The 20,038-nt window shown below is 40.3% G+C and overlaps 1 protein-coding gene across 7 annotated transcripts in view; it reads left to right on the forward strand.

Annotated features, from left to right (window-relative positions):
* ALG6 (ALG6, alpha-1,3-glucosyltransferase) overlaps positions 1-20,038 on the forward strand; it is a 32,218-nt gene that overhangs the window by 5,276 nt on the left and 6,904 nt on the right. For 5 of the 7 annotated variants that reach the window (XM_025191173.1, XM_014525379.1, XM_025191171.1 and 2 more), the window contains 7 exons: positions 104-216; positions 4,282-4,366; positions 10,462-10,551; positions 11,518-11,606; positions 16,723-16,805; positions 17,577-17,641; positions 19,185-19,370. In XM_025191173.1, the coding sequence (XP_025046958.1) occupies positions 135-216; positions 4,282-4,366; positions 10,462-10,551; positions 11,518-11,606; positions 16,723-16,805; positions 17,577-17,641; positions 19,185-19,370 (680 nt within the window). In that variant the 5' untranslated portion in view covers positions 104-134. Of the gene's footprint in view, positions 1-103; positions 217-2,997; positions 3,105-4,281; positions 4,367-10,461; positions 10,552-11,517; positions 11,607-16,722; positions 16,806-17,576; positions 17,642-19,184; positions 19,371-20,038 lie in introns of all 7 variants that reach the window. The other 2 variants (XM_025191174.1, XM_025191175.1) reach the window with 2 other exon arrangements.

The raw sequence follows: 20,038 nt of genomic DNA on the forward strand, positions 1-20,038 counted from the left end.
GAGATTTAGCATTAATACTACTAATGTTATAATGGGACTCAAGAAGTATAAGGGGACAGAAGCATGGGCAGCGCTGCACTAGTGTTTTTGGTCTTGTTTGCAGGTACCCTTTGGCTTGTTTTGAAACACAAGAGATGGACAAATGGAGCTTAATGACCATTGCTGTCTTACTAGGACTCACTGTACGTTGGACAGTTTCACTTGGTTCTTATTCAGGTAATGTATGCTCCTGGTCTGTAAAGTCAGGTGAACTGCAATGCTTGCGTTAGAACTTCAGGACTTATTTGTAAGACCCCAGAAAAAGGAAGCAGTATGTGGCTCAGATGCATGCAAAATTAGTGGCGTATTGTAGTAGCTGATGTACCTCCCTGAGTCTCTTAAAGTCTTGAGCTGCCATCTTGCTCATTTTCTTTCTTGGGTTAGGTAATGGACAACATCACAACCACCACAATATGCTGGAAAAGACATGGCATTCTAAATTTCTTACTGCTCTTGTATCTATGTTCCTGAGTAATTATGTGCTACAAGGAGTAAAAGAATAGCTGACTTCCCTCTGCTATATCTCAGACATTATAGTAGTTGCAGAATACCACTACAACCCCCATAGGACAATTGTATAAACTTGCCCTGTAAGCCTTACTGCAAATCATTCTTTTAGATGTCAGTGAAGTTGTAAGGATTGGTTGTGAAGGTCAGGTTAATAAGAATGGTGTAAAACCAAAGCGTTAGGTTTTGCACCCATCATCCATATTTGCCCGATTTTTGTTTATAATGCCCTATGAACGAAAGCTTTACCCTTCCCGTTGCAACAGCTTGCAAACACAAATGTTTTCTTTTCCACAAAACCTTTTGACACCACACCTAAACTGACTGTGAGAAGCCTGCATCATTTTTATCTAGGTATAAGTGGATGCTTGGGTGCTTTGGTCTGCAGCCACCCACAGGGCAACCACGGGCTGTGCTGGAGGTGGCAGCAGCAGTGGCCAGGCTGACAGTGCAGTTGCTGTTATTTTTGTGCTCTCCTCCAGGGTCCGTGCCCCAGGGCTGGTGCCTCAGTTGCCCCCTGTTCCTTACACTACTGCCTTTTAAAAAGCTTATTCTCTACTCCTTTGGTTAAATACTTCCTTGCCAGCCAAGAGAACCACAGGTTGAGTCTGGGATCAACCCCAGTGTTCTCTTAATAAATATTTTCCCTCTCTGCTTTCCTTCAGACAGAAATCTTAGATATTACTTTTAATGATGGGAAGTAGAAAATGTTGGATAGAATGTAATCTTCAAACCGATAGAGTCCCTTTATTTTGCTTTGTCACGGCTGTTCAGTGAAACCATACACTTAAGCAAGAGATTAGAAGTCGTTGCTTGTTCTCTGAAGCAAACCATGCTAGCAGTGCTGATTCAGCATAGTTTGGAATTGTGTGTAGCATGAATGACCAGACACAAAGAGGTTATTTCCACTCCCATTTACTATACCAGTATCCTATTGCTTGTTCTGTTGGTACATCACTTTCATTTATTTATTATTGCTTGTCCTGTGATGTCTTTTTATGTTTCCCTGTTGAGCTAGGATCATGACTGGTAGAGGGCTAATAACTAATATTTGCATTGAGAATTCACTTGGCAAAAGGTTTGGGTGTAAAGCTAGTTGGACTTGGAACATGGACAAAAAAAGTACAGTGAGTTAATGGGTGGAGAATTACCACAGGTCTGTTGATCTGTAGTAACTGCCCATCTGCCTATTTTCTCTGTATAAACTGAATGCTAACCCAGGGCAATGTAGTCCTGTTTTATTCAGGAATAAACTCTTCAGGTTAGCTTTCATTTACTGTGGGGGACAGCAGACGGACAGACAATTGTAACAAAGCAGCTGACGTGGTAAGTCCCCATTCCTAACAGCTCACTGTACTTCATTTGTCCATACCCTTAGGCAGTTATTTGGAATAAGTGGTTTATAATAAACTTAAATTCTGTCTTCTGATACCTGTGTGAAGATCCTACTAAGTGAATAGAAGCTAAATTCATGTATCAGAAGGCAGAATGAGGCCCTTGAAATCTTTAGCTCCCAGGCAATAATAAAACTGAACAAAGCAAGTGTTGATTTAAAGTACCTGTGGCTAGTACTCAGGGCACTTCCTAATCGAATGGGAAATCAGAATGCATGTGAACAACAATACTTTCTTCTTTTAATTCTGAATTCTGCCTGGACGTGTCTGCTACAGGCTGCAGAAAGATGCTTTAATTGTCCCTCTTGAGTGAAGTGCCCTTACATGGAGTTGATCTATTCATTTGGGCTGGCTTTAGAGCAGTGGTTCTCAACCTTTTTGGACTCAAGACACCACTCCATAACTTTTGTGAATTGTGTGGCATCCAATTTCAAAAACGAATTTATAGGTTACAATGTTTACCTCCTTGCAGAGGAGCCTGGCGATGGAGATGGAGGATCCTCCAGGCAGGGACAAGTCTGAGCTTGCATTTACCTGCTTAGTTAATTTGCTTACTTCCTAAATATCCTCACTCTTCAAGGAACCCGGCAGAAAATCTGGTGTATCAGTGCTTTATAGGATGCTAGAAATGCAAAAATCTAGAACTCTTGATTCAGAAATGATACCTTTTATTAGACCAACTAGGACATCACAAAAAATTATCTTTTTTCTGCAAGTTTTCAGGCTCAAATGCCCTTCATCCGGCTCTGGGAAAATTAAAGATGGTAAAAAGTCCCCATAGGTAGGAAATAAACTTTGTTTTTGCACAGAGGGAGCTGGAGCTGGAAATCTGTCCCTCTGGGTCCATGAGAGTGTTTTTGTGAGTTGTCCTGAGTTGCTCATCCCTGAAACTTAGAGGATGCTAGTATTTAGAAAAACTTGAGACCAATTCCACAGCTAATTAATGACTTTGGTTCATCAACTATCTCAATATAGAAAATGGGTCAGACTATTGATTCGGAATTAGTCTGCCAGTTCTTAAGAAAAATAATTATCTTTTTCTCACCTCTTTTGGAAGGAAATTCTGAGAAAATCCATGTACATCTGCACAACTCTGGAAATGTCAAAATCTGGACCTCACCATTCTTTATAGAAAACCTGTACTAATAGATTTATCTCTTCTAGGTGAGCATGGACAAGGGCATGACTCCCAAATATCCGCACCTGTTAGGAACCTTCTGTCTGACTAGAGTAGAAATCTATTCTCTGTTCTGTCCAGAAACAAGTCACACGTATCTGTATTTGTGTGTATCCCATAAACATAGATCATGTGAAAGAGGTATAGATGGGTTTCCTATATTTAAAAGAAACTCTTCAATCTCCATGAGGTTAGCATCAATATTTCAATAGAAGTAACTGTCTGCCTAGTTTCTGTTCTCAATAGGTAATCACAAGGTAAAGGAAATGAATTATCTGTGTACCATTACTGCTTAATGTGCTGCTGTTGCCACGCTTAAAATTACACTGAGGAGCTTGTTCATGAACAAAGCTATGAAGACTTTGTATTGACAAAGTTCTCCCCTTCCCACTCCCCATAGCAAATAGGGATTAGCTTCCTCAGGGAGAGGGGTGTGTGTGTGTGTGTGTGTGTGTCACGCATGCCAAAAGTATCTTTTGGCATGCGTGGAAGAGAACTACTGTGTTACAATCACTCAGATGCAAGTTGTGGGGAAAAAACAATTCTAGTAACCCAAAGTGGAACATACTTGTGCATTTAAAAAGCTTTATAGCTCATTCAAAACTGAATTCTTTCTGTAAGCCTGCTCCAGATATGGGTCTACCTATTTAAATAGAAAGAGACTACTTTATATATTACAAATAAGAAAACTGCTTCTAAGGGTAACTTTCTATTAAAATACAGGGGAAAACAAGTCATGTACTGTTTTATATCAGCAAATGCAGTGATGCATATTCACACAAAACGAGTATAGGAATGCAGTTATCTACATGGTCTTATTTCTGAAAAAATGCAACATTTTTTATGCTACACTGATAATATTACCAATGATTTTTAGGGAATGATCAGGCTGCTGTATCTATTTCAGGAAAATTGAATACATTGATAAGTACTTATCAGAGACACATTTCAGGCCACTAAAATAATACTTGTTCTATATTACGTATGTATTTTTTATAGAAAAAGATTCGCCATGCGTTCTAGCCCAATATCAGGTAATGATAATAGTCAGACACAGAACAAGGAAGATATGAATTTCCAGTTAAATTTATGGAGGAAAAGCAGTGAGAGAGAAACAACGATAAATTCATTAGCACCTTTTTTTACTGGGTGTTACTTTCTTAGGTGCAGGAAAACCACCTATGTATGGAGACTATGAAGCTCAGAGACACTGGCAAGAAGTTACTTACAATCTGCCCATCAATCAGTGGTATGTATGGCTATTAAATTTTTGGTTACAAATGTGTAAGAAAAAATGTGATTTTAATTTGTGTAAAAGTAAGAATGAAAATCTCTGTGAAACCTCTTTTACCATCCTTTGAATTACGCTAAATGCACTTTTTCAGTAATGTGACCTCTCCCTCTTCCTAGACTCAAGTGCCATTGTCTTTATTAATAAATGCATTGCTGCTTAATTTGTTAAATGATACTTCATGCAACAAAATAGTCCCAGTAATCAGTACTTTAAATATACTGCACCTGCTTTGTCTTGGAAGAGCTTGGAAAGAATCAGGAATCAATTATTACAAACTTCCTTATTAGGGATCATGTATATTCTTATTTACCTGTCATTATCAAAATTGCTCAGTCTCTTACTTTTATATTTTAACAATGTTTCTTACATGTTGGACATTTCTACTATAATTATTATTGCATGTATCCAATGAAATGCTAATCTCCTGAACTCACAAAACTGAATGCATGTAAAACATCTTTCTTATGCCATACACTCAGGCAACATTCTGTTTTGTGTAATACTAATAATTCTTAAGGAGAATTATTCTGAAATGTATCGCCACACTTGGTAGTAAGCCCGATACATACTCATTCTGAAACTATCAGAAACTAAAAGTATATTTTATTTACACCATTAAAAAGGTGCTAAAAACCACACATTTATTCTTGAGGCACATACCAGAATCTTACAAAAAACTTGGTCTTTTTTTCAACATTCCCCTTGAATGCTCTGTAGATTAGCATTTCATTGGATTCATAGATTGTAAGGCTGGAAGGGACCTTGGAAGATCATTGGGTCCAGCCCCCTTCACTAGGCAGGAAAGATAGCTGGGGTCAGGTGACCCGAGCAAGGTGACTATCCAGTCTCCTCTTGAAGGTTTCCAGGGTAGGTGATGGTACCACCTCTGGAGGGAGCTTATTCTACAGTCTGGATACTCGAACTGTAAAGAAGTTTTTCCTAATGTTGAGCCTGAAACGGTCTTCCAGGAGTTTGTGGCCATTACTCCTGGTTTTCACCAAGCCCTTGATGTACTCTCCTGATGTAGCAGTAAGATGCTACCAAGTCCCCTCTCAGCTGAAGAGTCCCAGGTCCTTCAGCCTTTCCTCATATGGCTTGCTGTGCAAGTCTCTGATCATACAGATGGCCCTCCTCTGGACTTTCTCAAGCTTTACCAAATCCTTGTTGAAGTATGGCGCCCAGAACTGGATGCAATACTCCAGTTGGCGTCTCACCAATGCTGAGCAGAGCAGAAGAATCACTTACTTGGTTTTGGTAGAGATACACCAATTGATGCATGCAAGAGTATTATTTGCCCTGCTGGCAACAGCGTCGCATTGCCAGCTCATATTCATACTGTGGTCTATTATTACCTCCAAATCCCTTTCATTTATGGTGCTGGTCAGGCTTTGGCGCCGCCAAGCCTGTCGGTGTGTATGGGGTTGTTTGTCCCCAGATGGAGCACTTTACCTTTCTTGATGTTGAACTGCATTTGGTTCTGAATCGCCCAACTTGCTAGCCTGTCTAGATCTGCCTGTATCTGTAGCCTATCTTCAAGCGTGAAAATGCTTCCCCATAACTTAGTGTCAGCCACAAACTTGGCCAGTAAGCTCTTCATCCCCACATCCAATCATTGATAAAGATGTTGAAAAGCACTGGACCAAGCACCGACCCCTGTGGGACACCACTGCCCGCTTCTCACCAGAACAACATAGTCATTGGGACTCTCTGGGTCCTACCCTGCAGCCATCTTCCTACCCACCTAACTATCTCGCAGTTAAGCCCACAATCCTCCAATTTTCTCATGAGAATATCATGGGATACCAGATCAAAGGCTTTTTGGAAGTATACAAGGTATACATCAACTACTTCTCTCTTATCCAGGTGGTGAGTTACCTGATCATAAAAGGAGATGAGGTTGGTAAGATGAGACCTGCCCGCAACAAAGTTCTGCTGGCTGTCGTTCAGAATCCTACCTTCTGCAAGCCTATCACAGATAGATAGACTCCTTAATGAATTTTTCCAGGATTTTCCCTGGGATAGAAGTTAGGCTAATTGACCTGTAGTTACCTGGGTCCTCCCTCTTGCCCTTCTTGAAGATGAGGACAATATTGGCCCTCTTCAGTCCTCAGGGACCACTCCGAGTGCCATGAGTTTTGGAAGAGTTTCTCCAGGGGTTCCATGATGACTTTGACCAGCTCCTTCAGCGCTCTCAAATGGAGTTAATCCAGTCTTGCTGAATTATAATTTCTTTAATTGATTGCACACCAGTTCTATGGCAGTAGTAGGGAGGCAGTCATTTCTGCCCTTCTCATTCTGTACTCTATCTGGTATGATTTTCCCCTTGGCCCAGTGAAATACCGAAGCAAAGTAGTCATTCAGGAGTTCAGTTTTCTTCTGGGTACCGGTAACCAGCTGTCCTGAGTTGTTGAGCAGTGGCCCTACACTCCCATTTGTTTTCCTCCTATTCTCTACATACCTAAAGAAGGACCTACCTAAAGTTATCCTTGATTCCCATTGCTAATCTAAGTTCAGTCGCCACCTTAGCCTTTCTAATTTGTTCCCTACAAGTGCGGGCTGTTGTATAGTCCTGCTTGGGGCGATACATGCAATAGTTAAGTATGGCTGTGGTCATAGGCAGCGGGAGGCCAGGACTAACAGGGCTTAGTGGCCCCCCGCCTTCCCCACCAACTAACTTTGTGGTGGCTGGCAACAGCAGCAGCACCACAGTACCACCACCACGCCCTGCCACTGCATTGCTGTACCCAGTGCCCCCGCCTCGTGCTCTACTGCTGCTGCATACAACACCGGTGTGTGCTGGCCCTGCAACAGCCCTGTGGGAGGGGAGGGCGGGGGTCAGCTCCCCCAAATAATATTTTCTCCCGCCGCCTACAGTTATGGCCGAAATGCTGAGCATGTAAGAAACATTGTTAAAATACGGAAGTAAGAGACTGAGCAATTTTGGTAACGCATATTAAAGCTTGTTCTTTATAAGAGTTGTTTGTGGAGCAGCAAATGAAATATTATGTAGGTGTAATTAGCTACTTACAGAGAGAGATTCTCTAAAATTTTGAGTACTCCTAAAATATCTCTTAGTCTTTTATAGCTTGAATGCTAATTGAATATTAGGCAGGTGTATACTTTTGCTGTATGTTTCATGTTTGTTCCTTTGGATCAGTAACAAAGTATATTAAAAAAATTGCTGCAGTAAACTCCAATATGATTTGTACTTAGTTACCTTGCATGAGGTTTCTCTGAGCCAGAGGCTAGAATTTAAATCTGTCTCTTTTTGCTGTCCTTTTCCAGAGCCCATGCATATTTATCAAAAGCCACCTTAATAGCATCCTTTCTTCTTATACTGCTAATTACAAATTGACAGCCTTTTTGCTAAGTATCAGCAGATATATGCACTGTTTTCCCTTTGAAACTGCAAGTTTAGGGAAGGATAAGAATAAAATACATTAAGTAACTGGGAAGCTTACTAAGAAATTGCAGAATATTAAAATCCATATGAAGGAGCTGAACTGCCTTGGCATGAGCAATCTTGAGTGGTAGGATAAGAAGCAGAGATGCAGCTTAAAGAAATATGATTTATCATCAATTGTTCATAAGATACTTCAGGCAGCTCATAAGGAATTCAAGAAATATCATTTACTGTAATAAATGTCAAAAATTGGCTGCATTTGAGTGGATAGACTGGAAAAGCCAAGAACTTGCCCCTTGGCAATTATAAAAGACTAGTCAATCTGTTTCACTGTGAGATTTAAAGGGTCTGATGTCTTATTTTTGTAACTTTTATTTTCCTTGAATAAAACCTTCTTCCTTTCATTTGGAATGTATGGCTAAATTCTAACTGCTGCCAGCCCTCCGCAGAAATATAGACACAGCAGAATTATAGTCAGGAAAATCCTTTTCCTTTGTACTCTTTCTTACACATTGTCCTCCAGAGGTTACTTTCTTAGGTAGAGCTCGGTGGTAGAAGCTCGGTGGTAGAAGTGGTATTGCTGACATATCTGATCCAGGTGGTAGAAGTGGTATTGCTGACATATCTGATCCAGGTTCATGACCTCATGTCAGCTATTTAGGAGTACTTTGACAACTCAGTTATATCTGTTGTTTGGGTGCCCTTAAGTTCCTTGCTTTGTCTGCATACTGGTAGAATTACCCAGTTGTGCTTAGGATGGAGCAGCTGTTTGGGGGGGGGGGGGGGGGGGTTTTTTTTCTGAGCAGCTTTCCTCTGCTAGTAGTTTTCAAACTTCCTAAAGCCACGAGGAACCCTTTCATATCACTTCTGCCACAGAGCCTCTACCCTTGGTTCTGTGGGCCATGGGAGCTGTGGCCTTCCCAGCCTGCTCCACCATTATCCCCAGTCTCCTTGAGGAACCCCTGATGACCTGCTGCAGGGTTTTGTGAAGCCACAGTTTGAAAAACACTGCAACATGTAATATTCTGGTGTGTCTGTGAATGGATGTGCCTGTATTTTTGTCTGCTACCCTCATGGTGGATTGTTACCCGGTGGTATAGCTTCCCCATGTGGCTCCTTCCAAACTTTGACTCTCTGGAATAGGGACAGCATGTCCACCCTTTGATAATGGTACATGTTATAGCCTAAAGTATCAGGAGCAAGGTTCAGATTTCAAACCTCTTTTACCTTTTTGGTATATTTTACCAAAACGAATTTGCTTGTTCCTGTCTCTGGTGATGAAAGAATGTGTTTACCCTTGGACTTAACCAGCAGCTTCATGACTCAATCATTCCTGTCCATTTTTACATGACAACTTCTGTTTTTTTCTGTTGAGGTCCGCTCTTGGGTACATCAATAATCGTACGCTGTATCCGGCTTAAGGATCTGAGAGGTGGATTCGTCATTGGGATGGTTCTGTGTAAACAAAAGCCTGTTCCCTTCTTTCTTGTTTCACAGCCCAAGGTTGGAAGAATTATGTTTTTCTTCCACAATAGCACTGTGATGCTATCCATGACAAACTGACACTGCAAAATAAATGTAGCAGGAGTATTAGGCTGGGTTGTGAACAGGTGAATTTTTCTTACTTAGCTCATGTGCACCTGATTATCTTTCTGAGGTTTAAGTAATATGAATTAGTAGAGACGTGTATCTCTGAAAACAGATTTAGTTGAAGAAAATACAGCATTATGCATTTATAGCTTCTGTTTAATACTTGAATTAGCTCTATGGCTACCCATCTGCAGACATTTTGCTTGTCTTCACTCTGCAAGTGCTGAGCTTCTTATAGGTATTTAGAAATCATGACAGAAAAAAGTAAACGTGACCAATGTATAGTAAGTGACCTCAGGAGGTTCACAAAGCTCGTGCAAGGAGTCTTTAGCTATCTTCATGCAGTTGTTGGGTTAGTATGGCTTCCAACAGGAATTTGACGGGGTAGCTAAAGAGCCATTTAAAAGCTGCAATTGGACTACTTAAATCCCAAGAAGGGAGGTGGAGGAACATAATGTAAACAAAATCTTCCTATAGATGAAGTCAAATCAACATGTTGTAAAAACTGCTTTTATAGCCATGCTAAGTTCATGTTCCCTTTTTAACATTAGGCAAAATTACTGTTTGGAATAATTCCCAGATCTGAAGAATCTAGTGCACAACTGCAAGGGTGAAATGAGCCTACCAAATCAAGATCTGTGGGCTGTGACATGTGTTGGGGAGCCAGTTTTGCACGTCTTCCCTGTCCCAGTGGCTTTTGGATCACTCAGACTTGGTTCAACATACAGGCATTTTATTCAGATAAATAATCTAAGTTGAGTGTCATGGAATTTTGCTTGAGCAGCATCTCCAACGGCTGTGCCTTGTCTTCCCTGCTGCAGATGCCAGCCAGTGTCTGCAGACTCGTTTGATGGCTATGTTTTAGTGTTTGCAGTTATATCTATAAAATATAAAACAATTCCAGTGAACAGTACTCGGTTCCTTTTAACAGCGGAGTTTGTTGATAGACTTGTTAGACTTAATGTGCAAACTTTCCTTCCATCTGAAAAGAAGGTACAATGTCTATAACAATGCCAGAACCCTAGATCCATTATCAGCTTTCCTTTTCTTCCTCCAGGTACTTCAATACCAGTGACAATAATCTACAGTACTGGGGCCTCGATTATCCACCTCTTACTGCTTATCACAGTCTCTTGTGTGCTTGCATGTAAGTTAATTTTTCTAAAAATAATTCTAAAATAAAATAATAAAACAAATATTTTATTTAAAACATTGAAATATTTACTATTGTACAAGACACCAAATCCATTCTTTTCTCCCAAGAGGAAAGGAACAAATGGTAGAGACTTGTTTGGGCCGTATCACAGATTGACAAGCATGTAAAACAATAAAACCATTATAATTTCGTCTTCCTCACTCCAAGTCTGATCCTGCTTTGTTTTCTACTTTGACATTATTGGGAAGTTTTCTTTCCAAGGGAGACTCCTATATTCTAGTTCCTTCAGTTTTAGCTCAAGCTGTGGATCATAGTTATTGATTCTTAATTAAGTCATATTGGATCAGTGATATTTAGAAAAAAGTATGCCAGGCATGTTTATAACAAATGGAAAATTAATCTTATACTGAGAGTCCAAGGGGGATTCTAGCAGACCCTCTGTATATGTATAATGTGGAATGCTTTTTCTGGTTGGGCCTTAACCAGTATTGAAACAATTTTCTTAAACATGAAGACAGACTTCTGGAATAAGAAGGGTGCAAGCTAAGGTACATTGGCACAGCCTTGCAGGGACACTTGTCTGCACAGCGCCCAATTTCTGTTTGACATATAGAAATGAAAACTACCTTGTGATTATTTTCCTTTCTTTTTTTTATAGTGCCACTGGTATTAGTTTGAAACAAGTGTAAGAACAGAATCAATTTTTTATCAGGTTTTTTTAATCAATCTACGAGAATTATTTTCAATTTTCTTTATTTCTGACTAGCAGCTAAATTCTGTAGAATAAGTCAGTCTAGTGGCAAGGAAAACCTTTCACTGGTCACTTGCATCTTGAAAAATGTTGCCTCACTCATCTTAATTCTTTGAATATACCTCCGTGCATGTCTATTGCTGAACAGAATGTAAAGGGAAACGGGAACTGTCTACATTTTGATGCGTCTATGCTTTGTTTTGCAGCGCAAAGTTAATAAATCCTGATTGGATTGGTCTCCACACATCCCGTGGGTATGAGAGTCAGCCGCATAAGTTATTTATGCGTGCAACAGGTATAAGATCATTTTAAGAAATATGTTTTTTTTCTAGATTTGTCTGGCTTACTAATTTAGTGCATTTAATTTAACATAGCCTCTCTTTTTTTTGTACCAATTTGTGCTCCAGAATTGACTGACTGTAGTGGTATTGCAGGTCTGTGATAGTGTTAATCAGACCTCCTCCCTGTGTGTTTTTCTTTCTACCTTCAGTTGTGACAGTGGCAGTTAACATTACATTGAAGGTAGCATTTTTCAAATTGTATTAGTTTGGAGACAGTTTTAAAATGATGCTTTTTTGGTAGTTTGGGACCAAAATCTAGGTTTTAAAGGTTACCTGGAATGGATTTTTATAATGGCCTAATGACGTGTCTGTATTTTTCTGATAAGTAAAGATGCCTGAAGTTTGAAGGGGAGGGTGGGTTTCAGTTTCACTGTTTTTGTCTTGGAAATATTGAGTCTGTTGAGACTTTATTCTAGGTATCTTGGGGACATCTATTTGTGAATTTTAGTACCTTATTTGAAGAGTTGATGCAGCTGGTATTTTTAAGAGATGTCTTTTCTTCAGAATATTCACAAGTCCTTGAAATTCAAAAACTATGTAAAAACTAGGTGTTGTAACAGTCTCATTAAAATCTAATTTTCATAAGTCACTTCTCTGATCATATCAGAGCTTTGAACTGCCCCTATAATGAAAAGGTCAAATGAATATGGGGAAATAATTGTAAATACTTTTAATTTCTTCTCATTGATGCATCACAACAGCTGATGATGTGGCTAGTGACTTCTAACCAGTGGTCATACTGTGAGCAGTACTGTGCAGTGCAAGCAGCTACAAGGCACCTAAATAATCTCAATATTAGGACTGTCAATTAATCGCAATTAACTTATGCCAGCAGTTCCCAATCTGTGGTATGCCTACTGTCAGTGATACGCGGACAACCTGTCAGTGGTACGCGTTAACAGATCTATTAAAATTACATGACAAAAATGTATTATTTATATGACAGAAATTTGCTGGTGGTACTTAAGGTTGAGCCAAAAAAATTGCTTGTGGTACTTAAGGTTGTATCATTTTAAATTGGTGGGGTGCAATCTGTCAGAGTTTGGGAACCGGTGACTTATGTGATTAACACAAAAGCAAATTAAAGCATTAATTACCAACCTCATTTTGACCAGTGGAGTGGACCAGCTCTGGACCAGCCAGAACCCGTGCACATAGCCCCAACCCCAGCCCACCACACGCCTGCTCCAGACGCATCTGCCCATGCTGGGCAGTGGCAGCAGTGGCCAGGCAGAAGCTGCTACTTGGCACGGAGGAAAAGCAGCCCCTCCCCCTCGCTGCTGCTGGGGCCTTCTTGCTGCAGCCACCCAGTGCCTGCACCTGGGCTGCCCTGCGGCTCCTCTTTGCTGTCATCACTGCCTCCTCCGGGCTGCCCAGTGGGGCAGCAGTGGCATTGCAGAGGAGCTGTAGGGCAGCCTGGGCACAGGCTCTGGGCAGCTGCAGGAAGGGCCTAGCACGGTGAGGGGGAGGAGCTACTTTTCCTTCATGCTGAGCAGCAGCTTCTGCCTGGCCATGGACACTGCTCAGCTTGGGCAGGTGAGTCTGGAGCAGGTGTGGGGCTGGTCTGCTTCAACCAGAGTGAGTCTGCAGCAGGCGAGGGTCAGGGCTGGGGCTGGTGGTGGTGGTGGGGAGGAGCTGCAGGGTGCATGGGCTCCAGGCTGTTGGGTGGGGGGTTACTGACTATTGTTTAACTGTGCACTTAAAATTGCAATTAATTGTGACTATTTTTTTATCTCACAGTTAATTGTGATCACATTTTTTTTTAACCGTTTGTCAGCCCTACTCATTATTATTATTTTTTTAACTATGGGCTTGCTTTTTGCTTTAGGTTAAGCAAGGAGTCTTGTGAGATGTCTTGCGCATAGCGAGTTTCCTTATTATGCTGATTATACTGGCAGAATGAGATGCTCATCGATAACGCCTCTTGTGTTGCCCGCAAACCTTTCAATCTGGTCTCTAGAAATTGATTGGATTTTTAAAAAAATCACTAGGACTAAATTACCCTTGAAATGGTCTTTATTAATGTTCAAATCAACACGCTTGACAAAACATTGATGTACAAACTAAGAAAGCTGATAAACATTCTCTTAACAATAGCCATTGAACTAATGCATCAGGATTACAAAATTCAATACAATTGAATGTTGACTGTTGGTATTTATACTTTTATGTTAAATTTTTGAGCATACACTTTAAAAAAATGTACCTCTTAAGAAACAAAAAATTGTAGCCCCTGGGGCTCGGTTCCTATCAGGTGCCAAGCACGAAGGGGCACGTTGGCCAGGTGCCAAGGGACACTCCAGAGATCTGTTTGGTAGCCGTGTTGGTCTGAGACAGAGAAATACAGAGCTCTAAAACTCTGAGTTCAGAGATGATACCTTTTATTAGACCAACTAACAAATAGCAAAAAATATATTTTTCTTTCTTTGCAAGCTTTTGGGCACACGCACCCTTCTTTAGGCTGAGAAGAAATCAAAGATTGCAAAAGTCCACTTAGGTAGAAAATAAACTTTATTTTGTACAGGGAAAATTGAGGCTGGAAGGACACTCCAAGCATGTGAATAGTCCCATTTTGTTCATCAGACTATTTACATGGTTCTAGACTGAAGGTATCGTGGTTCCCGAGTATGAGTTCAGAGAGGACTAGTTCATTTGGGATGTTTCAGTTTCTTTTTCAGTACCAAGTTTAGACAACTTAAAGGGTCAGATCTGAGGTGAGCACGCTGAATATTAAGCCCATTCAAGTTGTCTCATTTTGGTGACCCTGAAATACTAGTGACGTTTTACTTTTAGACTACACAGTTTGGAATTTCAAGTGCTGGAAATGTATAGTAATCACTTAAATGCCATGAGTTGTTGTGGTTTTGTCTGGGGTATTTTTTTTTTTTTTTTGCGTGTTTGCTTACTTAAACTTTCTTTCCTTTGAAGACCTTGTCTTGTACTACTTTCTCTCCTTGGAAAGGTAGACACTTGCACAAGATATTAGAACACTTCTCAATTTCTTCTTATTTCAAGATAAGGAAAGGTTTGATAATTGAACCACTTCTAGAAATATTTCCAACTGTTGGCAGGGCTGCCGGTGTAGCAAAACAAAAATATTTAAGAAGGGGAGAATGTGATTATGGATAAGGGCATGCAAGGTGTCCTAATGTATGAACATGGTGTGGGCCAGCTACCCCATGGTAACTGCCATTTTATACCATCTACCCCATGGTAAATGTGGTTACATCAGTAAATGCAGAGCAGCTTTCTCACAGTAAATTCACACCTTGGTTTGCCCAGATTACAGGAGAAAAGCAGACTTAGTTTTTCCTAAGCATGATAATGACATATTGGTAGAATACTGCTATGGCTGTAATATTACTGTTGTAGTAATACAGTAATATTTCCTTAGTGTTTCTTCCAAAAATAGTTCTTCCCACTTTTGTGTGCACGAATAAATGGAGAGGCGGTACTACTAATACAGGCAAGATAGTACTTCAAAACAGATTAAATTAAAAGGAGTGTCTTAATGCTTGTTGCTGTTTCTCATGGGCTCATTATGCAATAGAACAAGGCAAAGTTCACCTTTTTACTTTGGAAGAATTACACGTTTTAGAAAACAAGCTTGGGACCTTTAGTTTAGTTCAGTGACTTGCAACCAGGGTGCCATGGTGCCCTGGAGTGCTGTGACATGCTTTTCAGAGTGATGTGCAGTATTAGCACTCCTAGGCATGCAAACACCTACGTGATTCACAAGATTAATCTAGAGATTTCAAATAGGAATCCATAAAGTCAAACACATTATGGCCTATTTTGGTCTTTCTGAGTTTTTTTGCAACAGAAAAATTGCTCTGTCTTTTTCTCCAGTCACAAAACAAGTGAAAGCCAAGAGCTGGCATTTTCCAACGGGTATCTTGAGGCTGAAAAGGTTGAGAACTACTGGCCTAGTTGTAAGTAGGCAACCACACAAGAGCATGACAGAAGAATTTCTTCAGTAGCTTAAGCACAAGCAGGTTTTATCCAACATCAGGCAGGCAGACTTTGTCTCTCCATCTTATTGTCTCCTCTTAAAATTATTTACCGTGGGCAAAGAAAATCTCGCTGCTCTTTTAGTCCCTCAGTTCTTCTTCTATGAATTAATAATGCCATGGTGAAGCATAGGCTTATGTTACAAATCCAGACCTGCTTCACTCTCCTTTTATCTGCCTTCAAAATCCCAGGGCCTTTAGAGCAACTTGACAGGGTTTAGTTGTAGTTGACTTCCTTTGAGAACTGAGAATGCCTTTTCTCATCTCGGCATGTGAGGAACTAGAGCATGCTCCTTTATTGATTGAGGCTGTGCCAGGAGCCTAAACAGCTGAACACGTGGAAGCAGCAGCTTTTGGGCATCAGAAATGGTAGCCTGAGAAACTTGAACTAGATCAAATTCTGTAGACCCAGTTTTCATGCCCTGTAAAGTGGAACTAACTTGTTCATGTACACTACTCCTAGTGAAGAGACTTTTGGATCATGTCAGATCTTATGTTTATGTATTTGTTTTCTTCCCCAAACATTTCACCAATGAGAGATGCACAATGTGATTCCCAAGACAGTCTTCTTTAAAACAGAATTCTTGAGCACACCACCACTATATAACAGTTTCAGGTAGTGAAGAATAGTGTGTCTAGTGGAAACTGCCTGGAAATTTCAGAAGACATGCAACTCTTCCAGGTGACTTTGAGTCAGCTAAAGTTTACACCCTAAGGAACATGTATAAAACGGACAGGTTAAACTTTGTGGGCAGATGAACCCACTCAATGTTGTGTGTGGTTACATAGTTTGTGTTTTTTATCTGGGCTGAACAACAGGCAGGTATTGTACGCTAGCAGCTGACAGGTGCATTTAGGATTTAATCATGTTGCCTTAAAGGGTTCCACAGGGCACCAGATGCAAGCAATCAGGGCTGGATCCGAATGGGGGAAACGGAGCAAAGTCGCATCCTGACAACGTAGAGGCAGTGTACAAAAGGCAATGGGCAATATAAGTGGACAGTGATGTGCTACACTTGTCTGGGAAGATTCTTATCTATAGTAACTTTCTGTTTTTCAGTTTTTATTGCTGACTTGCTGGTTTACATACCCGCTGTTATCATGTATTGTTGTTATTTAAAAGAAACGTCAACTAAAAAAAAGGCAAGTATAAACCTCTGGTATTTCTAGGTATGAATAAAATATTTTGTTGTTTAATCAGAATAGAAAGTTAAAAGACTAAAAAGAAATATAATTAATGCTACAGGGCTACTTTAACACTGTAGCATTCTGTACCATTGAAGACAGTCAGTATATCTTGTGTTAAAGACTACAGTTAGGAAACGCTAACTTATTTTACAGCAGTTATTTTAACGACCCTCCAATAATAACCATGTTAGTTAGTAGCCATGAGGTGTTAACCAGTGCTTCTTGTCAGAGGTATTATGTAGGGAGTAAAAACAATATTTCTGCTCTGACATAAGGGAATCTGGGGACTGCTCTGGGTCCTGTATGCTCTGTTACATGGCAGAACTGAAATATGCCACAGAATTGATGTTGGCATCGTTTTTTTATGTTCACTCCTCAGATATCGCTAGTCTTTCTATCTATAGAGAAATGTTCAGGACTGAGATGAGCACGGTCATCTCTGTGAACTGGATGGGTTTCTACTTAACAATTCTTTATTTATTGGAGGTCACTTTGCCCCTTCCTGCTCACCAAGATATTGGTGGGAAGGTGAGATTAAGTGCAAAAAAACAGTGTTCACTAGATGTAGGACTCTACGGGGGCTTGCCCAGGCCAGGCGTTGTAAAAAAGAGATCAAGAGTATTCTTAACTCTGGAGAAGGATGAACTGGTAGAAAGCATACTGTGTCATTCATGTGCATTTTAAAGACTCTTATTCTGCCTCTCCCTCCCTTTTTCTTCTTTCTAGGTCTCCACTGCTCTTTGTGTATTGCTTTATCCAGGTCTTATTCTTATTGACCACGGACATTTTCAGTATCCTTGCATTTGTACCGAAATGGAAAAAAATCAATTTACAAAACATCTCTCCCTAATATACAGCCTTTGTACTGGGACTAAGGAAGCTTTGTGGTTGTTTGATGAAAATAGAGGAATCCTTTCGCCATAATGTAAGTGTTAAAAGGAAATAGGAGCCCTTTAGTGGACCGGAGGTCAATGACAGATATTGGGGCAAATCAGCCCACATAGAATATCCTTATTGTACCCCAAATCTACCTTGATGCCAGTCTGCCAGTCTGCCTTATCTTAGAAAATGTTGAGGAAGTTTGGCTATGAAAAGAGGGGTTGAACTCTGAACCTATGAGTGGCAGAAAGCAGAATAGGGTGGCACTTTATAGACGAATGGCCTTAGATCTAACTGGGGAAGTGGAGAAGAATTTCAAACAAGGTTGTAAAATGGGACGTTCTCTCCAGCTTCAGCTGTCGCTAGTTGACTATCAATAATGGGAAGTGATTGTTTAGCATGTACTAAGGAGATGGTTTTGCACAATTTTCTAGCAATCACATACTTCCCAATGAGAAATCTGTACACGACTCCCTATACAAAATTACTAAATCAGAGCACTCTGCCGCTATTGTTCTTTAATAGCCTCCAATCTGCTAATTTACAATAATCAGTACCTTTTGAAACAAAAGGTGAATTTAAATTATAGGTGAAATCTTGGGTTCTGTTTGTGTACAGTTTCAATTTTATCCATCTTCAAATATTCATACCCACAAAACTCATTCATATAATGTAGGGTCCAGTGAGTGATTAAGATAATTTTTCCACAAATATTTGCTCTTGATTTCAAGTAAATTTGCTTTGTTATAATTTTTTTTATGTGTTTTCCTGTGAATATTTGTGAGATTGAGTTTTGTGGGTATGAATATTTGCAGGAGAAATTTGGAACTGTGCACATAAACAGAACCCAAGATTTCACCTATAACTTAAATTCGCCATTTGTTTCAAAAAGTACCAGTTAGTATAAATTATATGCATCTTTGTCACTGGCTATCTGACCCGAGTCTTGTTTATGTATGTGTACCTTTTTGGTTGCAGGCTTTTTGGTGGTCTAAGAGCATAGGCTGGCAAGGTTCTTTGGGTAGATGTGTGATACCTTTTGGTTGCAGCTTGTATTGGAAAGTAAGTTACTATGGATATCAGTAAGCAAGTACAGGAATGGACTACTCCAGGGTGTGGTAACGGGTATCCTAGAACAAGGAACATGACAAATTCCTGGAACCAAGATAAACATGGAAACTTTATTACCCTGATACTCTAAAACTAGGCACATAAGAAAAGAGATTTTGAAAATATACCACTAAGGATTGCTGTCGTCATTGCTAATATGACTAATTGTGTTGTTCCTTCATTGTTATCAGGTGATTATTGAAAGGACAGGGCAATACAGAAGCTAAAACTCCAGTTTCCTTTTTATTCTGCCTCTTCAGTCATGTTGCATCAGTTCAGTGTTACCTTGTGATGGTATTCAGTATATTCTCTCCCTCACATATCTTTTCCTTAACTTAAAAACATATATAACTCTGTGAGCCTTGGCTTTGCTCTATGGGGTGTACTTTTCCTGTCTAATAATTGGGACCTTTTAGGGTCAGTAGCATTTTGTTTGGCCATAAATTATAAACAAATGGAGCTCTACCATTCCTTGCCTTTCTTTTGCTACCTACTTGGAAAATGCTTCAAGAGAGGCCTAACAGGAAAGGGGTGAGTATTGTTAAAGCTCAGTGTCCAGAAACTGGCCGAGGAATGCATACAGGCAGCCTCGCCTTGGGAATTTGATTCGTCTTATTTGCATGTCAGTCATTCTCTGCTAATCTCTGGTGGAAGGTACATGTATCAGTCTGAGCATTATGCTTCTTATAGAACATTTTTTTTTTTAGTGATTGATACTCTAACTATAATTCTAAAAGCATGCAGTTTCTAGCAAAATGCACTGAATTCTTTTTACCCCCTCATCAGTATGAAGTAAGGGATAAAATCGGACCCATAGATACTAGTTATTCAAATCTAAGTTGACCCTGAATTTAAGATGACACCCCTGTAATTAGAGTCTATATCTGGAAAATGTATAACTTTGATATCATTTTCCAGATATACAATCTAATTGTTGGAAATTTGCCTTGAATTTGTCCCCCTCTCACTGGTGCAGCAGGGAAAATAGTGGCTGGGGGGCAGGGTTTGGTGCTGCGTCCCATGGGAGCACGGGGGTCCCTCCCTTCCCCCTGTCTTGGCGACTGGTGCCTGGGGGCACCTGGCGTTCCCCTGTGGCTGGTCATGGAGTCGGGGAGGGCAGGGAATTCCCCCACTGACAGGAAGTACTTCTGGGTCTGCCACTGAGTGCGCAGGGGACACCCCCCCCCCCCCCCCCCCCC

The sequence above is a fragment of the Alligator sinensis genome, unplaced genomic scaffold, assembly GCF_000455745.1.
Source record: "Alligator sinensis unplaced genomic scaffold, ASM45574v1 scaffold558_1, whole genome shotgun sequence".
NCBI classification, from domain to species: Eukaryota; Metazoa; Chordata; order Crocodylia; family Alligatoridae; genus Alligator; species Alligator sinensis.